General features: G+C 40.5%; 1 protein-coding gene across 3 annotated transcripts in view; it reads right to left on the reverse strand.

Moving 5' to 3' along the window:
- The window catches only part of SLC4A8 (solute carrier family 4, sodium bicarbonate cotransporter, member 8), a 75,141-nt gene that overhangs the window by 7,296 nt on the left and 52,690 nt on the right, over positions 1 to 15,155 (reverse strand). For all 3 annotated transcript variants that reach the window (XM_008566140.1, XM_008566144.1, XM_008566143.1), the window contains 6 exons: positions 12,738 to 12,851; positions 10,037 to 10,198; positions 8,881 to 9,132; positions 5,755 to 5,823; positions 4,457 to 4,630; positions 2,705 to 2,842 (listed from right to left, as the gene is read on the reverse strand). In XM_008566140.1, the coding sequence (XP_008564362.1) occupies positions 2,705 to 2,842; positions 4,457 to 4,630; positions 5,755 to 5,823; positions 8,881 to 9,132; positions 10,037 to 10,198; positions 12,738 to 12,851 (909 nt within the window). The remainder of the gene's footprint in view (positions 1 to 2,704; positions 2,843 to 4,456; positions 4,631 to 5,754; positions 5,824 to 8,880; positions 9,133 to 10,036; positions 10,199 to 12,737; positions 12,852 to 15,155) is intronic.

Below are 15,155 nucleotides of genomic sequence, written 5' to 3' on the forward strand. Positions count from 1 at the left end.
TCGGATCCCATATAGGGATGGCCGGTTCGCTCACTGGCTGAGCGTGGTGCTGACAACACCAAGTCAAGGGTTAAGATCCCCTTACCGGTCATCTTTTTAAAAAAAAAAAAAAAAAAACAAGTATATGCTTACTTGGAAAATAAGGATTATTATGTGAACCAATCACCTTGAACTTAACATCCAAAAGAGATTTCTTAATTTTCCTCCTAAATGTGCTGTTCCTTGGTCTTCCCTATCTTAATAAATAGTACAACGATTCATCCATAAGCCCAAAACTGTAAGAGTCGTTCTTGATTCCTCTCTTTCATCCATGCCCACCATCCATTAGCAAAACCTATCTTCAAAATAAGTACTAAATTCAGCTCTATCTTCAAAATCAGTCCCATATTCAGCCACTTTCACCACCTCTACCGTAGCCTAAGCCACGATCACCTCTTGCCTGAACTGCTGCCACAGCCTCCTAACTAGTCTCCCAGCTACCACTCTCTTCCTTCCAGCCTCACTGGCTTTCTCAGTGTGCCTTAGCACACCAAGCTCATTCCTGCTTTAAGCATTTTCTGTTCCCCTCACCTGGAATATTCTTACTTCCAGATATTCTCATGATTTGTCCCTCACTTTATTCAGGTCTCTGCTCAGATGTATCCTCAAAGGAGTAATCTCCAATCACCCTAAATAAAGTAATTCCCTCATCCTTTAACTTCTTAAAATATATCACTACCTAAAATTTCACATGTATATGTAAAATTAGATATAATTTTATACATGGATTTCAAAAATCTCGTGGAAAAGTAGAATTGAAAGATAATACAAATCTTCCCATGAACTTTTTGAAGTACCTTCATATGTAAAATTATAACACTCATAATAAGTAAAGACTGTCTTGTATGCCACTGTGTTTGGAAAGTGAGAACAGAAAAAACACTTAATAAATATCTGAGGAAGGAAGGAAGGGGAGGGAGAGAGGGAGAAAGGAAGGAAGGAAATAAATTTAAAAATGTATAATCTTACCACCCAGAGACATAGAGAACTATAATAAACATCTCAGTCTATTATCTTCCAATCTTTTTCATGTGGGCCTGTGTATGCATATTTTTTAGTAAAACTGGGGTTCTTACATACGTTTCATTTTATATCCTCTCTATTTTTCATATGAAATGTCATAATCATGTCCACATATCAAATATTCTTTAAAATTTCATTTTTAAACTGTTGTACCATATTCTATTGTAATACATGAGGGTACTTCAAAAAATTCATGGAAAGATTCATATTATCTTTTAATTCTATTTTTCCATGAGCTTTTTGAAGTATCCTCATATGTTCCCTAATTTTCCTTTTTTTTTTCTGTAAATGTTGTATATAATACTACAATTAAAATATTTTGTCCACGTTGCTCATTATATCCTTAGGATTAATTTAAAAATTAGTGTTGTTCGGCAAAAGGGTATATACATTTTTAAGACTCTATTCTTAAATTGCCCTGTAAAGAGATATATCAGATATATCTAACTTATACTACCACTTTCAGTGTATAAGAAGCCCATTTCAAGTATAGTCTTGCCATGATGGTTCTTTTTACCTTTTTAAAAATCTTTGTCAATTTGATAAGTGAAAAATGTGTTCTCCCTGTTTAGATTTCCTTTTCTTTGAATACTAATGAGAATAAGCTTTTTGTCATTTTGTATTTCTTCTTCTATGTCCATTCCTCATTTTTATTCCATTATTGTTACTAATTTGTAAGAATTATTTGAATAGTAAGGATATTAAGACATGTCCTGACTTATCTGTTATTTTAAAATTTTGTTTATAGAGTTTTGGATGCCTGAAAGCTTCACATTTTATGTAGTGAATTCTATCAATATTCCCTTTTTTTTTGTCCTTTTTGAGACCGGCCGCACTGCACTCAGCCAGTGAGCACACCGGTCACCCCTATATAGGATCCGAACCCGCGGTGCACTCTCCCGAGTGCTCCACGGGCTCGGCCCTCAATATTCCCTTTAAAGTTTTCTTCCATTGCTTTTCTCTTTATAATTGTTAAAGCTTATTCAGAAATTTAAAATTTTTAAAATTCGAGATATTTGGGAAAAAATGTCTTTTAAAATCTATTTCAAAGGACACTATTTGGAACCTAAGTATATTTGGAAACACTTCCCAGCTCACTCACTTCTTGGTCTGGTATTTTCACTTGCTGCACATCCTTTCTTTGCATGTATAGGCCATTTACTGAGCATCCATTGTGTAAATGGAAAGGTGCCAAGTGATGTGCTGAGGGAAATGAAAGACAGAAAGTCCTGTGCATGTTATCTTTGCATGGTGCCAACCACAGCACTATCTGCAATTAAGTACATAACAAATACTTTAAAAAAATAATGGGTTTTATATACTTGTCAAATTAGACATTTTGGAAGAATATGAACCATCACATCTGATAATAGGAGCAGATTCTATGTTCATATTCTAGGTGTGAACCTGGTAAGTAGACTCCAAACAAAGAAAAAAAACAACTGATTATCAAATCTAAATGTGAAGGGCAGACAGGAATATGAATCCTTAATCCATTCTCAGCTGAGAACATCTTTGGGGTAATCTTCCTAGCTCTGATATAAAACCCTTGTGATTCCAGACATGCTGACTTTTCATGTGGCCCTTCCTATGTTCTGTAATTTGAGGCCCCAAAGTGTACTGTTAGTGCAAAGACTACAACCTCTTCCTCCTTGGCCTTCTTTTTGGCATCATCCAACTTCTTCTTTTTGCTCTCAGGCATCAGATCATCTAACCAGCTCAGCTCTCGCTTAGAGAAACAGAGATCCATGACTTTCCTGACAAAGACCAAGGCCAAGACCTGAAGAAAAATAAAGAAAGTGAGTTAAAGAGGCTAATTTCTTTCCTGGAATTAGAAGCCAAGTCTTGTTTTCACAGCAGACTAGGACATTTCAAGCAAAATCAAACTCATAATAATCATAACAGTTGCCATTTATTCAATGCCCTCTTTATATCAGGGACTGAGGTAGTAGTGTTTTGCATACAATATTTTAACAATCATAACAGCTCTACACCTTAAAGAACAACTAATTTAATTCCCTCATTGAAAAGAGAAATCCGTCATTTGCAGATGGCCCTAACAGCTGCTTTCCCTTGGCTTGGGGTCAGCAGGAAGGGCTACAAGGCAGCATGTGGTAGACAGCCTCTGTAAGAGCACAGCCACAGGGGGTCCAGCCACACCCAACCCAAGCATGCCTCACCATGGGATGACACAACCTTGGAGGACTGTCTTTATTCCCTCTGGTCCTTTGCCTGTACATTTCCCCCTAAAATCCTTGCTCTATGCCTGCATCATGTATCTCCAGTGGTTTTTGTCTCTGCCCTCTGGCCTGGCCTGATACTCACTTTATAGATGAGAAAACTGAGACCTAGAGAGAGAGGTGACTTGCCTAAAATCTGACAGCTAATTTCCCAAGTAGAGACAGATCCAGACAGAATGTCTCAACTGCTGCTCAACTTTGCTTCCCTGAGAGCCATTTTAGCCGAAGGTGAACCAATAATAACGAGAATGACCTGGCTGGGTTAGCTTGTGTTCACTAGCTACATCTGGTGGATAGACAAGGAATGAAGCAAATTGAATTATTAAATTTAACCCCATTTCACTCTAATTTTAATGACTACTTTCCTAATAAATCCTAAATTGATAGGATCCCTTCTGGAAGTTCCCAGGAATTTCTTATGTCTTTAAACAAATACTCAACCCCTGAACATAAAACGTAAATGCAGAATCTTACATGTACTCTGACAAAATTGAGAAACCCACCAGGAGGGTGTGAATCCAGGGGATTAGAGAAATGTAAAATGAGAAGTACCATATGATCCAGTAATTCCATTCCTAGTATATGGCCCCCAAAATTTAAAGCAGGGACACAAACAGATATTTGTACACCCGTGTTTATGGCAGCATTATTCACAACAGGCAAAATGTGGAAGCAACCCAAGTGTCCACAGACAGATGAATGGATAAATAAAATACAGTATATATATACAATGGAGTACTATTCAGTCTTAAAACAGGAGGAAGTTCTGACACATGCTACAACATATATGAATCTTGAAGACATTATGCTAAGTGAAATAAGCCAGTCACAAAAGGACAAATACTGTATGATTCCACTTACATGAAGGACCTAGAATAAGCAAACTCATAAAGGCAGAAAGTATAATGGTGGTTGCCAGCCACTGGGGGAGGGGAGGATGGGGAGTTATTGATGTGTGCAGAGTTTCGGTTATGCAATATGAAAAAAGTTCTGGAGACGGATGGTGGTAATGGTTGCACAACCGTGTGGATATACTTAATAACTACCGAACTGTACGTTTAAAAGTAGTTAAAATGGTAAATTTTATGTTATGCATGTTTTACCACAACTTTAAAAAATAAAAATATAATAATAATTTATTTTTAAAACCTCACCATCATTGGGAAAACAATGGCAGCTGGCGATGCCTTGATGACCCAGAGCAGGACGAGGCAGGTCAGCTGGATGAGGGTAAAAAGGTGTACTTTGCGCAACGGCACATGCCGCAGGTAGATAAAATCTGGCTGGTGCTTTGCGGGCATCCCAAAGAGCTTCAGACGATCAAAGAACTGAAAGGAGGGAACTGATATTTATTTTCAGGAGTCTTCTCTGGGTCAGAAACCTTGTTAGACCCACTCATGTCTCTTACATCACTTGCTCTGAAAGGTACATAACACCATTTCCACTGAACAGAAATGGCAACTGAGTCTCAGAGAGAACATGTAATTTTGCCAAGGTCAGTAAATTGCAGAGCCAAGATCTGAATCCATCTTTTCTAATTCTAAGTTCAAACTTCTTTCTCCTATCCCACCCTGTGGCTCCTGAGAGAGTTCTTTGTCAGGAGTGTTGAAAACAAAAATAAGCCAATTGCAACTTTCTGTTTATCATCAAAACCAAATCTCTTGTTCTGTGAGGGGTTTAGAGCTATTCATTGATTATTAATAGTGAAAAGATAAAATGAAACCTAATAACATTCTGGATATAGAAAATATGATCATCCTTATATGATAAAATGGAAAACAGAGATCCAGAGATTAAGTAATCTGCCCAAAGCCACTTTAGAACTCAGTATATAAGAATGACCACTGGAAATTCCATACAAACAAAGAAGAATCAGCCATCAATAGAAGAAGCTAAGTTGTATTATCTGGGTGCCTAAGTTATTGATGACAAGTTCCTGATTTTCTCTGTTTTAAGGACTCAGAGAAGTGAAGTTGATAGATGGGAAAAGGCAGAGTACAACAGGAAGTGACATCTGCTTACCTGGAGCAACTCCTACTACTTCCCAATCTCTTTCTTCACCAATGTACCCCCTCTCTCACACCTTAGCCTTGCACTAAACCTAGAACTGTCCGTATGTGGAAGCCAGTTTGGTTCTTAACCAACCTTTCATATCCAAATTTACCAGTACCCAGCAAAGCACCTAGTGTTTAATATGTGCATCTTGAATAATTAATGAATTACTGGAACCTTGACATCAAGCTTTTCCACCCTGTAAGTCTCTGTACTCTCATGCTAACATGACTATATTTTGTCCCATATCCAAAGAAATGTCTAAAATAGACTAAGTGGCAAGACTAGGAAATAAATTCTCAAGAACTAATGATGCTTCCCCTTGGGGAGATGTCTCTCCCTGGTCAGAAAAGGTGAACTCACAGTGAGAAATCACTGCCCTAGTTGAACCACACCATACCTGAATTCCCTGTAGTGAAGAAACTCCCATGTAGAGGAAGACTCCGTAGAGTACTGGCATCGGAATAAACTGGAAACCAAAGAGCAGAAAGACCAGAAATTTGGTATCATAACACACTGAAGATTATATGAACTTTTAATCTCCAAGAATGAAGCAAAGTCACAATATAGCTGCATAAATACTGCATTAGTTTCTGATGCCTTCACATGATTTAGAAGTAGAAGCAACAGCAGAAGCTGACAATGATGATAATGATTTTGTTCTGAAATGAAACGATTACGTGTAAGTTAAATCACGGGCCTCACATCTCAACCGTCTGGCTCTTCCTCCTCCTTGGGGATGAGCAGACAGATGGACACAGACACACGTATACATACACTTCTTTTACAGAATGATGCTTTTCAAATCTTCTGTAATCACACAATAATCTCCTCAGAGACTTGGTGTCTCTGACATGGACCAAAAGTTTTGTTTTTTACTGACAAGAGACTTGAGGAAAGAAGTGAGGAGGTGTCTTATCAGAAAGGGAATGATGTGGGAAGAAATATTAATATTATATTGTACTTGAATATCCACACAGTACTTAAATATGACTTTCCCATCACATCACATCTATCAACCTAAATAATCTTCAGAGCAACTCTGAGATAAGGAAAATGGGGCCTACAGAATCAAGACAAAGTCTCATAGCTGAAGACTAAACTTGACTTGCCTTTATTCTGGGGCTACAGAACATTCCCAAACATAATTCCTACCAGAACTCCTACCCATTGGATTTTGTGTTGTTCCAGCTCTGAAGTGACCAGACATTCCCATTCAGTGATGACCTTGTTTGTAGAATTATTGGATGGTGTCCTAAAAAAGAATCCTCCTCGGTCAGTTATATGAAGCCCAGATGATGCCCACCTCCATGCCTTCGTGGTTATATTCTTGGAGGAGCCACAACCTTTGGGCTCCTTCAGATGGCACCTAGACTAAGGATAAGAGTGGGAGTACAGTTGGGAATAGAAAGTAGAAGGGGTTAAGGGGCATGAGGAGAGGTGGGTGGTAAGGTTGAGTGGAAAGTAAGGGGACAGGAAGATGGTTCAGAATTCTTTACCACCCCTCTCAATTCTCACCCTTGAAGGGCATTTGCAGTGCAGGCTGGGGTGATTGAAGATTCACCAGAAAGAGGGAGAAAGGAGGCAAGGGAGACAAGGCTGAGCTCCAAAATTGTTGGGGCCTGGCAATATGGCCACAGAACTTTCCTTTTCACCCCTTTTCCCCAGAATGCAGGCCTTACACCTGCAAAAAAAATTTTTTTTCTCACGTTTTAAAAAACCCTCCTTCAGCCCCACTTCTCACGCCAACCACTGCCCATTTTTCTGTTCTGCTTCACAGAAAAATCTCTTAAAAGAGCTGTGTGCACACATACTCTTTACTCCCTCATCTCCTATTCACTCTTCAGGCACCTATAACTAGGGTTTCTCCCCTACTGTTCCACTGAATTCCCACTTTGATAGCTCCCCACTCCTTCTGGTCAGTAGAAAAGGAAAACTCTTTTAGTCTGTGTTAAAATACACCAAATCCCTGAGGAAATGATTGTGTGTTACAGAAGACTTAAAAGGCATCAGTTCTGTAAAAGGTGTGTTTGTGTGTGTGTCCATCTGCCCATCACCAGGGAGGAGGAAAAGCCAGATAGGGGTGAGCTGTGAGGCCTATGATTTAATTTACACATAATCAATTCATTTTAGAACAAAATGATTTTTTTTTAATCACTGTTAGCTTCTGCTTTTGCTTCTACTTCTAAATCATGTAAAGGCAGCAGAAACTGACGTAATCCACTGAATCTGCTCTTATCAAGTCACTTTAGACCTTCATGTTGTTAAATCCAATAGTCTTAGATTAGTCTTCATCTTTTTAGATAGATTCTAACCAGACCCTCCTTCTTGAAACACTCCCTTCACTTGGCTTCCCTGATACCACACCCTCCTGGTTTTCCTCCTACCTCTCCAGCAGCTCCTTCTGAGACTCTTTGCTATCTCCTTCTCTACCCAATCTCTAAACTCTGCTTCTCTCTCTGGTCCCTCTTCTGTATATCTATCCTTCTCCCTGAGTGAGCTCATCTACTCCCTTGGCTTTCAACATTGCCTGGGCGCTGCTGACACCCATATTTACATTTTTAGTCCAGAACCCTCCTTCTCTAAGCCTCTTCACTCAGATGACTCCCAGACATCTCATCCAGAATCTGTTCACAGCCCCATCCCTTACAAAATCATGCAGTCTTCTCCATCTTAATAAATGATTCTCCACCACTTGGCCAAGCCAGAGACCTAATAGGCACCTTTGATTTTTCCATTTTCTTCTCCCCATTCCACATCCGGTCAACCAGCAAGACCTCTGGATTTGCCTCCAAGATATAAAGAAGTTATGCCTTTTTATCTTTCCCTGCCACTAACTTCCCTATGCAAGCCACGATCACCTCTCACCTGTAATAGCCTCACTGGTCTCACTGCCTCTATTCTTCCCCAACCCTAAAACTTATTCTCTAGAGATCAGCCATAGTGATCTTTTCAAAATCCTAACTGGATCATGTCCCTTTCCTATTAAAATCCTTGTTGTCGACAAAACCTTACATGATCTTCCCTGCCTACTCTTCAATCTCATTTTACTGTGCTCTTGCCTTGACTCAACACCCTTGAGAACCACATGGCCCTGGTATTTCCTAGAACACATATATCACTCTCTCCCACCTCCCAGCATAACGAGATTTCTTTTCTCCCCTCCCTCCATGCCATCTCCCACCATCCATGGCATGACTAACTCCATCTCATATTATATATCATATCCTCAGAAAGGCCCTCTCTGACCACCCTAACTAAAAGAGTACCCCCTTAATTCTCTGTAGCATAAGCAAGCACTATATATTTCCTTAATATCACTTGTCACATTCTGTAATTGTCATGTTTGTTTTCTTAACTGATTTTCTCACTACGTATTATCTGTCTTACCCTGCTAGAATAAGCTCTTTCAGAGCAAGGATTTGTATATGTGTCTGTGGCATATCACTGTTTTCCCAGCACCTAGCAGGATTCCTAGTACAAATCAATCACTCGATATTTGCCTAATGAGAGAATGACTGATTACCTTTAAGATAGCAGTCATGAAGACTGAGCAGCCCATCAGCACAAAGATCATAAGACCTGTTACTCTCTGCTCTCGAATGCCCAAGAACTTGGGCTGTTCACCAGGAGCAGAGCACTCAGATTCCAGCTTGAGGCTGTTCACATGTGTGATGGACAGGACAGTTGCAGCCACAAACCAAGGGAGGCCCATGATGGAGCAGACGCCCAGCATGATGGCCACCATCAGTAGGTCCAGGTGGTAGCCACAGCCTTTCTGTGGAGAAACAGAGTCTCTGTCATCATCAGTGGGCTGACTATAATGGGGCATAGAACAGAGAGCTAAAGGTCTCATGCCTGAAGCAGGAAGGGTATACGGCTAAGGAGGAAGACGTCCAGGGGTCCCAGAGTTTTGCAGCTCCTGCTGGTTAGGAGTGAACAGAGAAGAAAAAAGGGAAATCTTAGCCTGTCCTATATATGCCAATATCCATTCTTTATCCATATGTCCCCACCTTACTCTGAGTCTCACACATTCAAAGATCCATCCTACCCTGGAAGAGTGACCAGAGCCCAAGCCACATTGTGACCATTCTGGATGGTAAACAACACAGGAGTTGGAGATAAATGTCCTTACTGGGTTCCTACAACACACTCCTAGATCTTTGCCAGATTTGGATGTTGTCTACTCTGTGTAAGGAAAGAACAGAGACAGAAGGCATGAAGTACCTCATTAATACATGTCCTAGAGCTAACCCTACTTCCCTAGGATCCTTGGGCTCAAGGTTCAGTCCGGAAATCCAGTGGGAGAATACTTGCCTCTAGGAAACAACAGCCCAGGCCTTGACCTGAACCTAAGGAAAACAAGCTGCAGAGTTGCCTGACCCAGAGAATGTAGCTATATATAGCAGGGACCTCCAGGAATTCTGCCCAACCACCTTCCTCACAGGTTTGAGAGGGAATTGTGGAGTCAAGTTTCTTTCACATCATACCACCATGTTCCACTGTAGTCTCATCTCCAAACTGATCTTTGTTATTAATGGAGGAAATGGGAACTCCTTATGAACCCCTACTATGACTGTTTTTATCTAGGTTCTAAAGTTCCTGGTCTAGATGGGCTTACCCTAAAATAAAAAAAGTAACAGGCTGCCACAGCACTCTTCTAAGCCAGAACCTCTTGTTACCTTGAGCTTATGCTCCTTCCTGTTAATGATGACAGCTGTGATCTGCTGGTCCATGAATATCAAGATAGTGCAGAGAAGAGCTGGGATAATTGCCGCTATCACAGTCCACCAGGGATTGGGGCCGATGGGATTAATAATCCACCCTCGATCATCCCTTGTTGGCTAAGGGGAAAAAATAAGGCATTATTTTTGTATTTTAAGTTAACTACAGTCATAAGGACAAAAGAGATCAAATTGAATCACAATATCCACATTTCTTTTTATTCTTGAATAAGAATCCTTTAAAAATAAAAAAGGCATAAAATACAGTAACTCCTTAGGAAATCTATGACCTTGTTCTAAATCCCCTTTGAAACAGTCAGTCTTCAATTATCAGCTTCGTGTGGAATATTCATTAATCCTGCACTTCCTTCCACCTGTTCACAGAGAAAGGAAATTTATCTCGACATTAGCCCAAGTAAAATATAATTAACAACTAAATCTGTTGTCAAAAAAATTTCAGTGACTTCTAAAGACAAATATAAATAACTTTGACTATCCTCTTCACTGCTCTCCAGAAGCCATATAATGTGTGTCTACACACAAAGAAAGGCAAAGTGGAGCCAGTTGCATGGAATCTCTTGGGCTTAGATTGGATTGTTCCAAGGGCCCTCTCCCATTAGCAGTGAAACAGGGGCTCAGGCACCAGAGACATAAGAAGCCCAAAACTTCTAAACATGGGGACCTGTTTGACCTATGACCCTCTCCAATGCCCCCATAAGACAACTGGTTCACAAACTTTATTGGGGTGTTCATGACATACCTAAACTCTCCTAGATCCTTGACCCTCTCCCACCCACCAGGATTCTCTGGAAAAGATAAGTCCACCTTTTTTTGGCAAGTGGTGCTGGAGGATAAAAGTCCAGGGACACAAATGGGCCCAGAATTAATGGAAACTCAGTGAACAAAGCAAAGACTATTATATCTAAAGTGTTTGGTTCCATAATAGTTGTGACTCTAGGATTTTAAGACCTTTCAATAACACTGTCAAGTCCCAAATTATGAATGGGTTAAGCTCTAAAAGTTTACAGAATCTATGTTTCCCTATTAACAATGTTCAAAGTGGTAGTTAAGTTTCCAGGTCAATGTAAAAACTTATTAAATCCTATTGGCATTATAAACCCTAGTAAAAGTACTGGCCTTCAGAGTGGGTCTTGGGAGCTGGGGCCCGTGTGATATACTAGGGAAGGGAAGAAGAAAGAAAATTTCCTCTCTGCTTCCTAAAAGTAGAACTTGAAACATTTTCTTTGATATTGTCCCATTTTTCTTTCTCATATCTCTCCTACCTCCTTCTTTTCAATGTCCCAGAAATTCAATGCCTTCTGACTGTCTTAAGCCTATCCATCAGGGAACCTTTCCAAGGACTGCTTAATGCTCCCATTCCTTCTGCAGGGCTGACCTCATCTAGGTATTAGAGAGAAAGGTGACTGTGCTCATTCACACAGAGGTGAGAACGCCACATTCTTGGAGGTACTGTACTTATAAAACAGTGTTTGTTAATCCATAAATTTCCAACTTGTGGTCTTTCAGCAAACTTAACAAAATTTAAAAGTTTTAGACAATGTGGAAAAAGATATATATTTTTTTTTAAAAAGATGACTGGTAAGGGGATCTCAAGCCTTGGCTTGGTGTTGTCAGCACCACGCTCAGCCAGTGAGCAAACCGGCCATCCCTATATAGGATCCAAACCCGCAGCCTTGGTGTTATCAGCACCGCACTCTACCAAGTGAGCCACGGGCCGGCCCGAAAAAGATATTTTTAACCAGACCTACTTTTGGGAGAGAGAGAGAAAAAAAAGAAAGGGAAGACAAAGGCCAACTGTATCAGGGCATTTATAAGTCAGGGACTGCCTTTATTCCTGCCTGCCTTCTCCTCACTCTCTTCTATCTTATTTTATGATTCTTCTCAAGTCACTGAGTATGCTCAGGATTTCTCTCCTCTCTACCCTGTGGGGATCAATGGAACCGAGATCAGCTTTTCTATCTTTTTTGTTTACCAGGTTAGTACCCCCAAACTGAAATAGATTTGGAGTCCCCATGTGTTGATCATTTGTTTTCCTTTATATAGGTTTTTTAAAAAAGACTATAAATTATAGAGAGTTATACAAAAAAAAAAAAAAAAAACCCAATGAAACATGGTTGAAGAGAGTTCATGATTATTCTGGCAGGGGCCCTAGAATCAGGATGAGGTCCCTCTTAGTTCCACTCCCCTCCTACACAGCAAGATCCTTGAGGGAAGGAGCCAAGTCCTTTATCTTCTTCATCCTTTTCAGTGCCCTTATATAGTTGATGCTCAATGGTCCTGTTAACCAGACATGGTCCAGGAACCCACATTTCTAGTGAATCTGATATATATTTACGTAAATTTGTACATTCCATTGTTTTAAGTCTTAACATATTAAAAACAATAAGTGGTATTAATAAATATTACTTTTTTTTCATTCATTCATTCATTAAACAATCTTAATTTTTCTGTTCTCTGACCTTCCTGACTTGAACTCAGCCAAGCCTAAAGTGTTTGCTTTTCTGAAGGCAAGGTGTGAGGAGCAAGGTTTAGATTTAGAGGGCTGCAAAATTCACCTTATGATTATGATATATAGGCCAACTTGGGATAAGATTCCATGAAACTACATGAGGACACCAAACATTTGAGATCTTTTTACCTTGAACACACTGGGAACTTGAAGCTTTGGTGATGGGACTCCAATCAAAAAATCAATAATCACCATTGTGAAGATAGTGAGGAAAACGGCAAAGTCACTCACCATGGAGCGTACCTGGCATAAGAAAGAATTGGAAAGGTGTTTTAGTAGGTTAAATATAGTAGAAAAGAATTTAGACTGTTAAAGGTTTTAAAATCCTCAGAAGAGTGCTTTCATTTTACAGTTGAATTAATATAGCATATTTAAACAACAAAAATATGTTAATATACCCAAATTAATGCCCATTAAGTATGGCTATGATGAGGAAGAATGAACCCTCTGACAAACTCTAAGGTAACCAAACCCAACCTCTGAAGAGTTCTGTTTGGGGCACTTAGGCCCCTGTTTAGGCTTTAGTTCTGAGAACTTGGAATAAGATTTTCTGGGACCTGCCAAGGTCCATAGTGCTAGCCAAGAACCTCACAGCAGCATCAACTTTGCTTCTTCCCTCATACCGAATATCCAATCTGTCTGCAAGTTGACCCTACCTTCAGAACTTATCCACCTCCACTGCTCCTACCCAGATCACCATCAGTTCTTATTTGGGTAACTGTAGCAGCCTCCTAACTTGTTTCTGCCTTTGCTCTCTACAGTTTATTTTAAACGTCGCCACTGGAATAATAACTTAAAACATAAGTTGAATCAAGTCACTTCTTTACCAAAACCCTGAACTGGATCCTCTTTTTACTGAGTTAAAAGCCCAAAAGGCCTTCTTGGCCTATAAGACCCCCACAGACTGGCATCATTACCTCTCCAATCTTAGCTCCTAATGCCCTCTTGCTCGTTCACTCTGCTCCAGCCACACAGACCTCCTGTTGTTTCTTAAACATGACAGGCTCATTCCCACCTCAGGGTCTTTGCACTTGCTCATTCATCTACCTGAAACTCTTCTTCCAGGTAACCTCTTAGGTAACTCCCTCACCTCCTTTGGCTTCACTCGAATATCACCTTTGCTGTGAGATCTTCGCTGATCCTACCTCAAATTGGCCACATCCTCTCCCCCAGCAATTCCTGTTCTCCTTTCCTGCTTTATTTTTCTCCATAGCACTTATCTTTATTTTGTTGGGGATTCCCATCCAATTTAAAACGTGCCCTAAGAGAGATATTCCAATTTATAGGTTAGTGTAGCTTTAATAAAATACAGTGCCTGTTAAACAACCTGTGCATGCCTCAATCTGAACTTCCAACAGACAGAGCAAAATATATCTCAGCCACACAAAACATCACTAGTACCTTAACCTGACTTCGCTTTGCTTTGAAGGCTACGGTTTCCAGCTCCCCCTCCATGGCTTTGTTAGTTCTTCCTAAATGTTATATAAATTCTCTGAAGATCCATCCCCTCTGCACACCACAAAGCCCATCTTGACCATCCTGGGGCCCAGAGGCCCTTCTTTCCTCTGAAGTCCTAAGGCACTTACATCTCAGGCTGGTATCCAACTATTTGCTACTGTCACATATGGCACCTGATGGTTTCATGTATTTCCCCTTCCTATCTGATGGTAGATACTACCTTTTACACTTCTTTTGCATTTCCCATAGCACTTAAACCAGGCCTGAGCAAGTAGTCAGTACCCAACAGCCACTTGTAAACTATTTTGTCCAGAAAGGAAACAAAGACCCAGAACTTATTTAATATGTTCCTCCCTTAACTACTGTGTTGGCTCACTGAAGTCTCACATGACATGTTTTTGTCATGTATGCGTTTACAGTAAATATCTAATCAACTGAGCCCCTCACCCATCCTGTGAATGTGCCTGATTGAAACCTCACTTACAGAAAAAACAGCATTTCCTCCTGCTTCAAGTTCCCTTTCAAAGCAATGGCCCATTTAACTATTCCACACTAAACCTCTAATTCTGCCCTGCCAAGACTGGTAGAAGCCCTGCTTATGATATAAACAGTGCTATCTACATCACGGAAAAGTCGCTGAGGTTTCAGTCATGCAAACCAAGTCAGGAGCACGCTGGCTGCTGCATCAATGTGGCCAGTGATTTCATAAGCTATTGAAAGAGTTATCCCTGGGAGCAGACTTTGGGGTTCCCTAGAGTATCCAAGTCGATCACCCCAATTTACAATATTACAAGGAGCCATTGCATGTTAAGTTCCAGAATTCTGGAAATCAAATTTACCAGCATTCTGGAAATGAGACAATAGCTTTTAGAGAACACTACTACCACCTTAAACTTACCTGGCATTTTTAAATCAAAAAGGTTTTAAGTATTGGGGCCGGCCCGGTGGCGCACTGGATAGTGCGCTGCTTGGGAAGCGCGGCGGCGCCCCCGTCCGAGGGTTCGGATCCCGCGTACGGACCGGCTCCCGCTCACTGGCTGAGCGAGGGGCGGGAGCAACACCGAGGCTTGCGATCCCGTTGCCGGTCCC

The sequence above is a fragment of the Galeopterus variegatus genome, unplaced genomic scaffold (genome assembly GCF_000696425.1).
Source record: "Galeopterus variegatus unplaced genomic scaffold, G_variegatus-3.0.2 Scaffold224, whole genome shotgun sequence".
Lineage (NCBI taxonomy): Eukaryota > Metazoa > Chordata > Mammalia > Dermoptera > Cynocephalidae > Galeopterus > Galeopterus variegatus.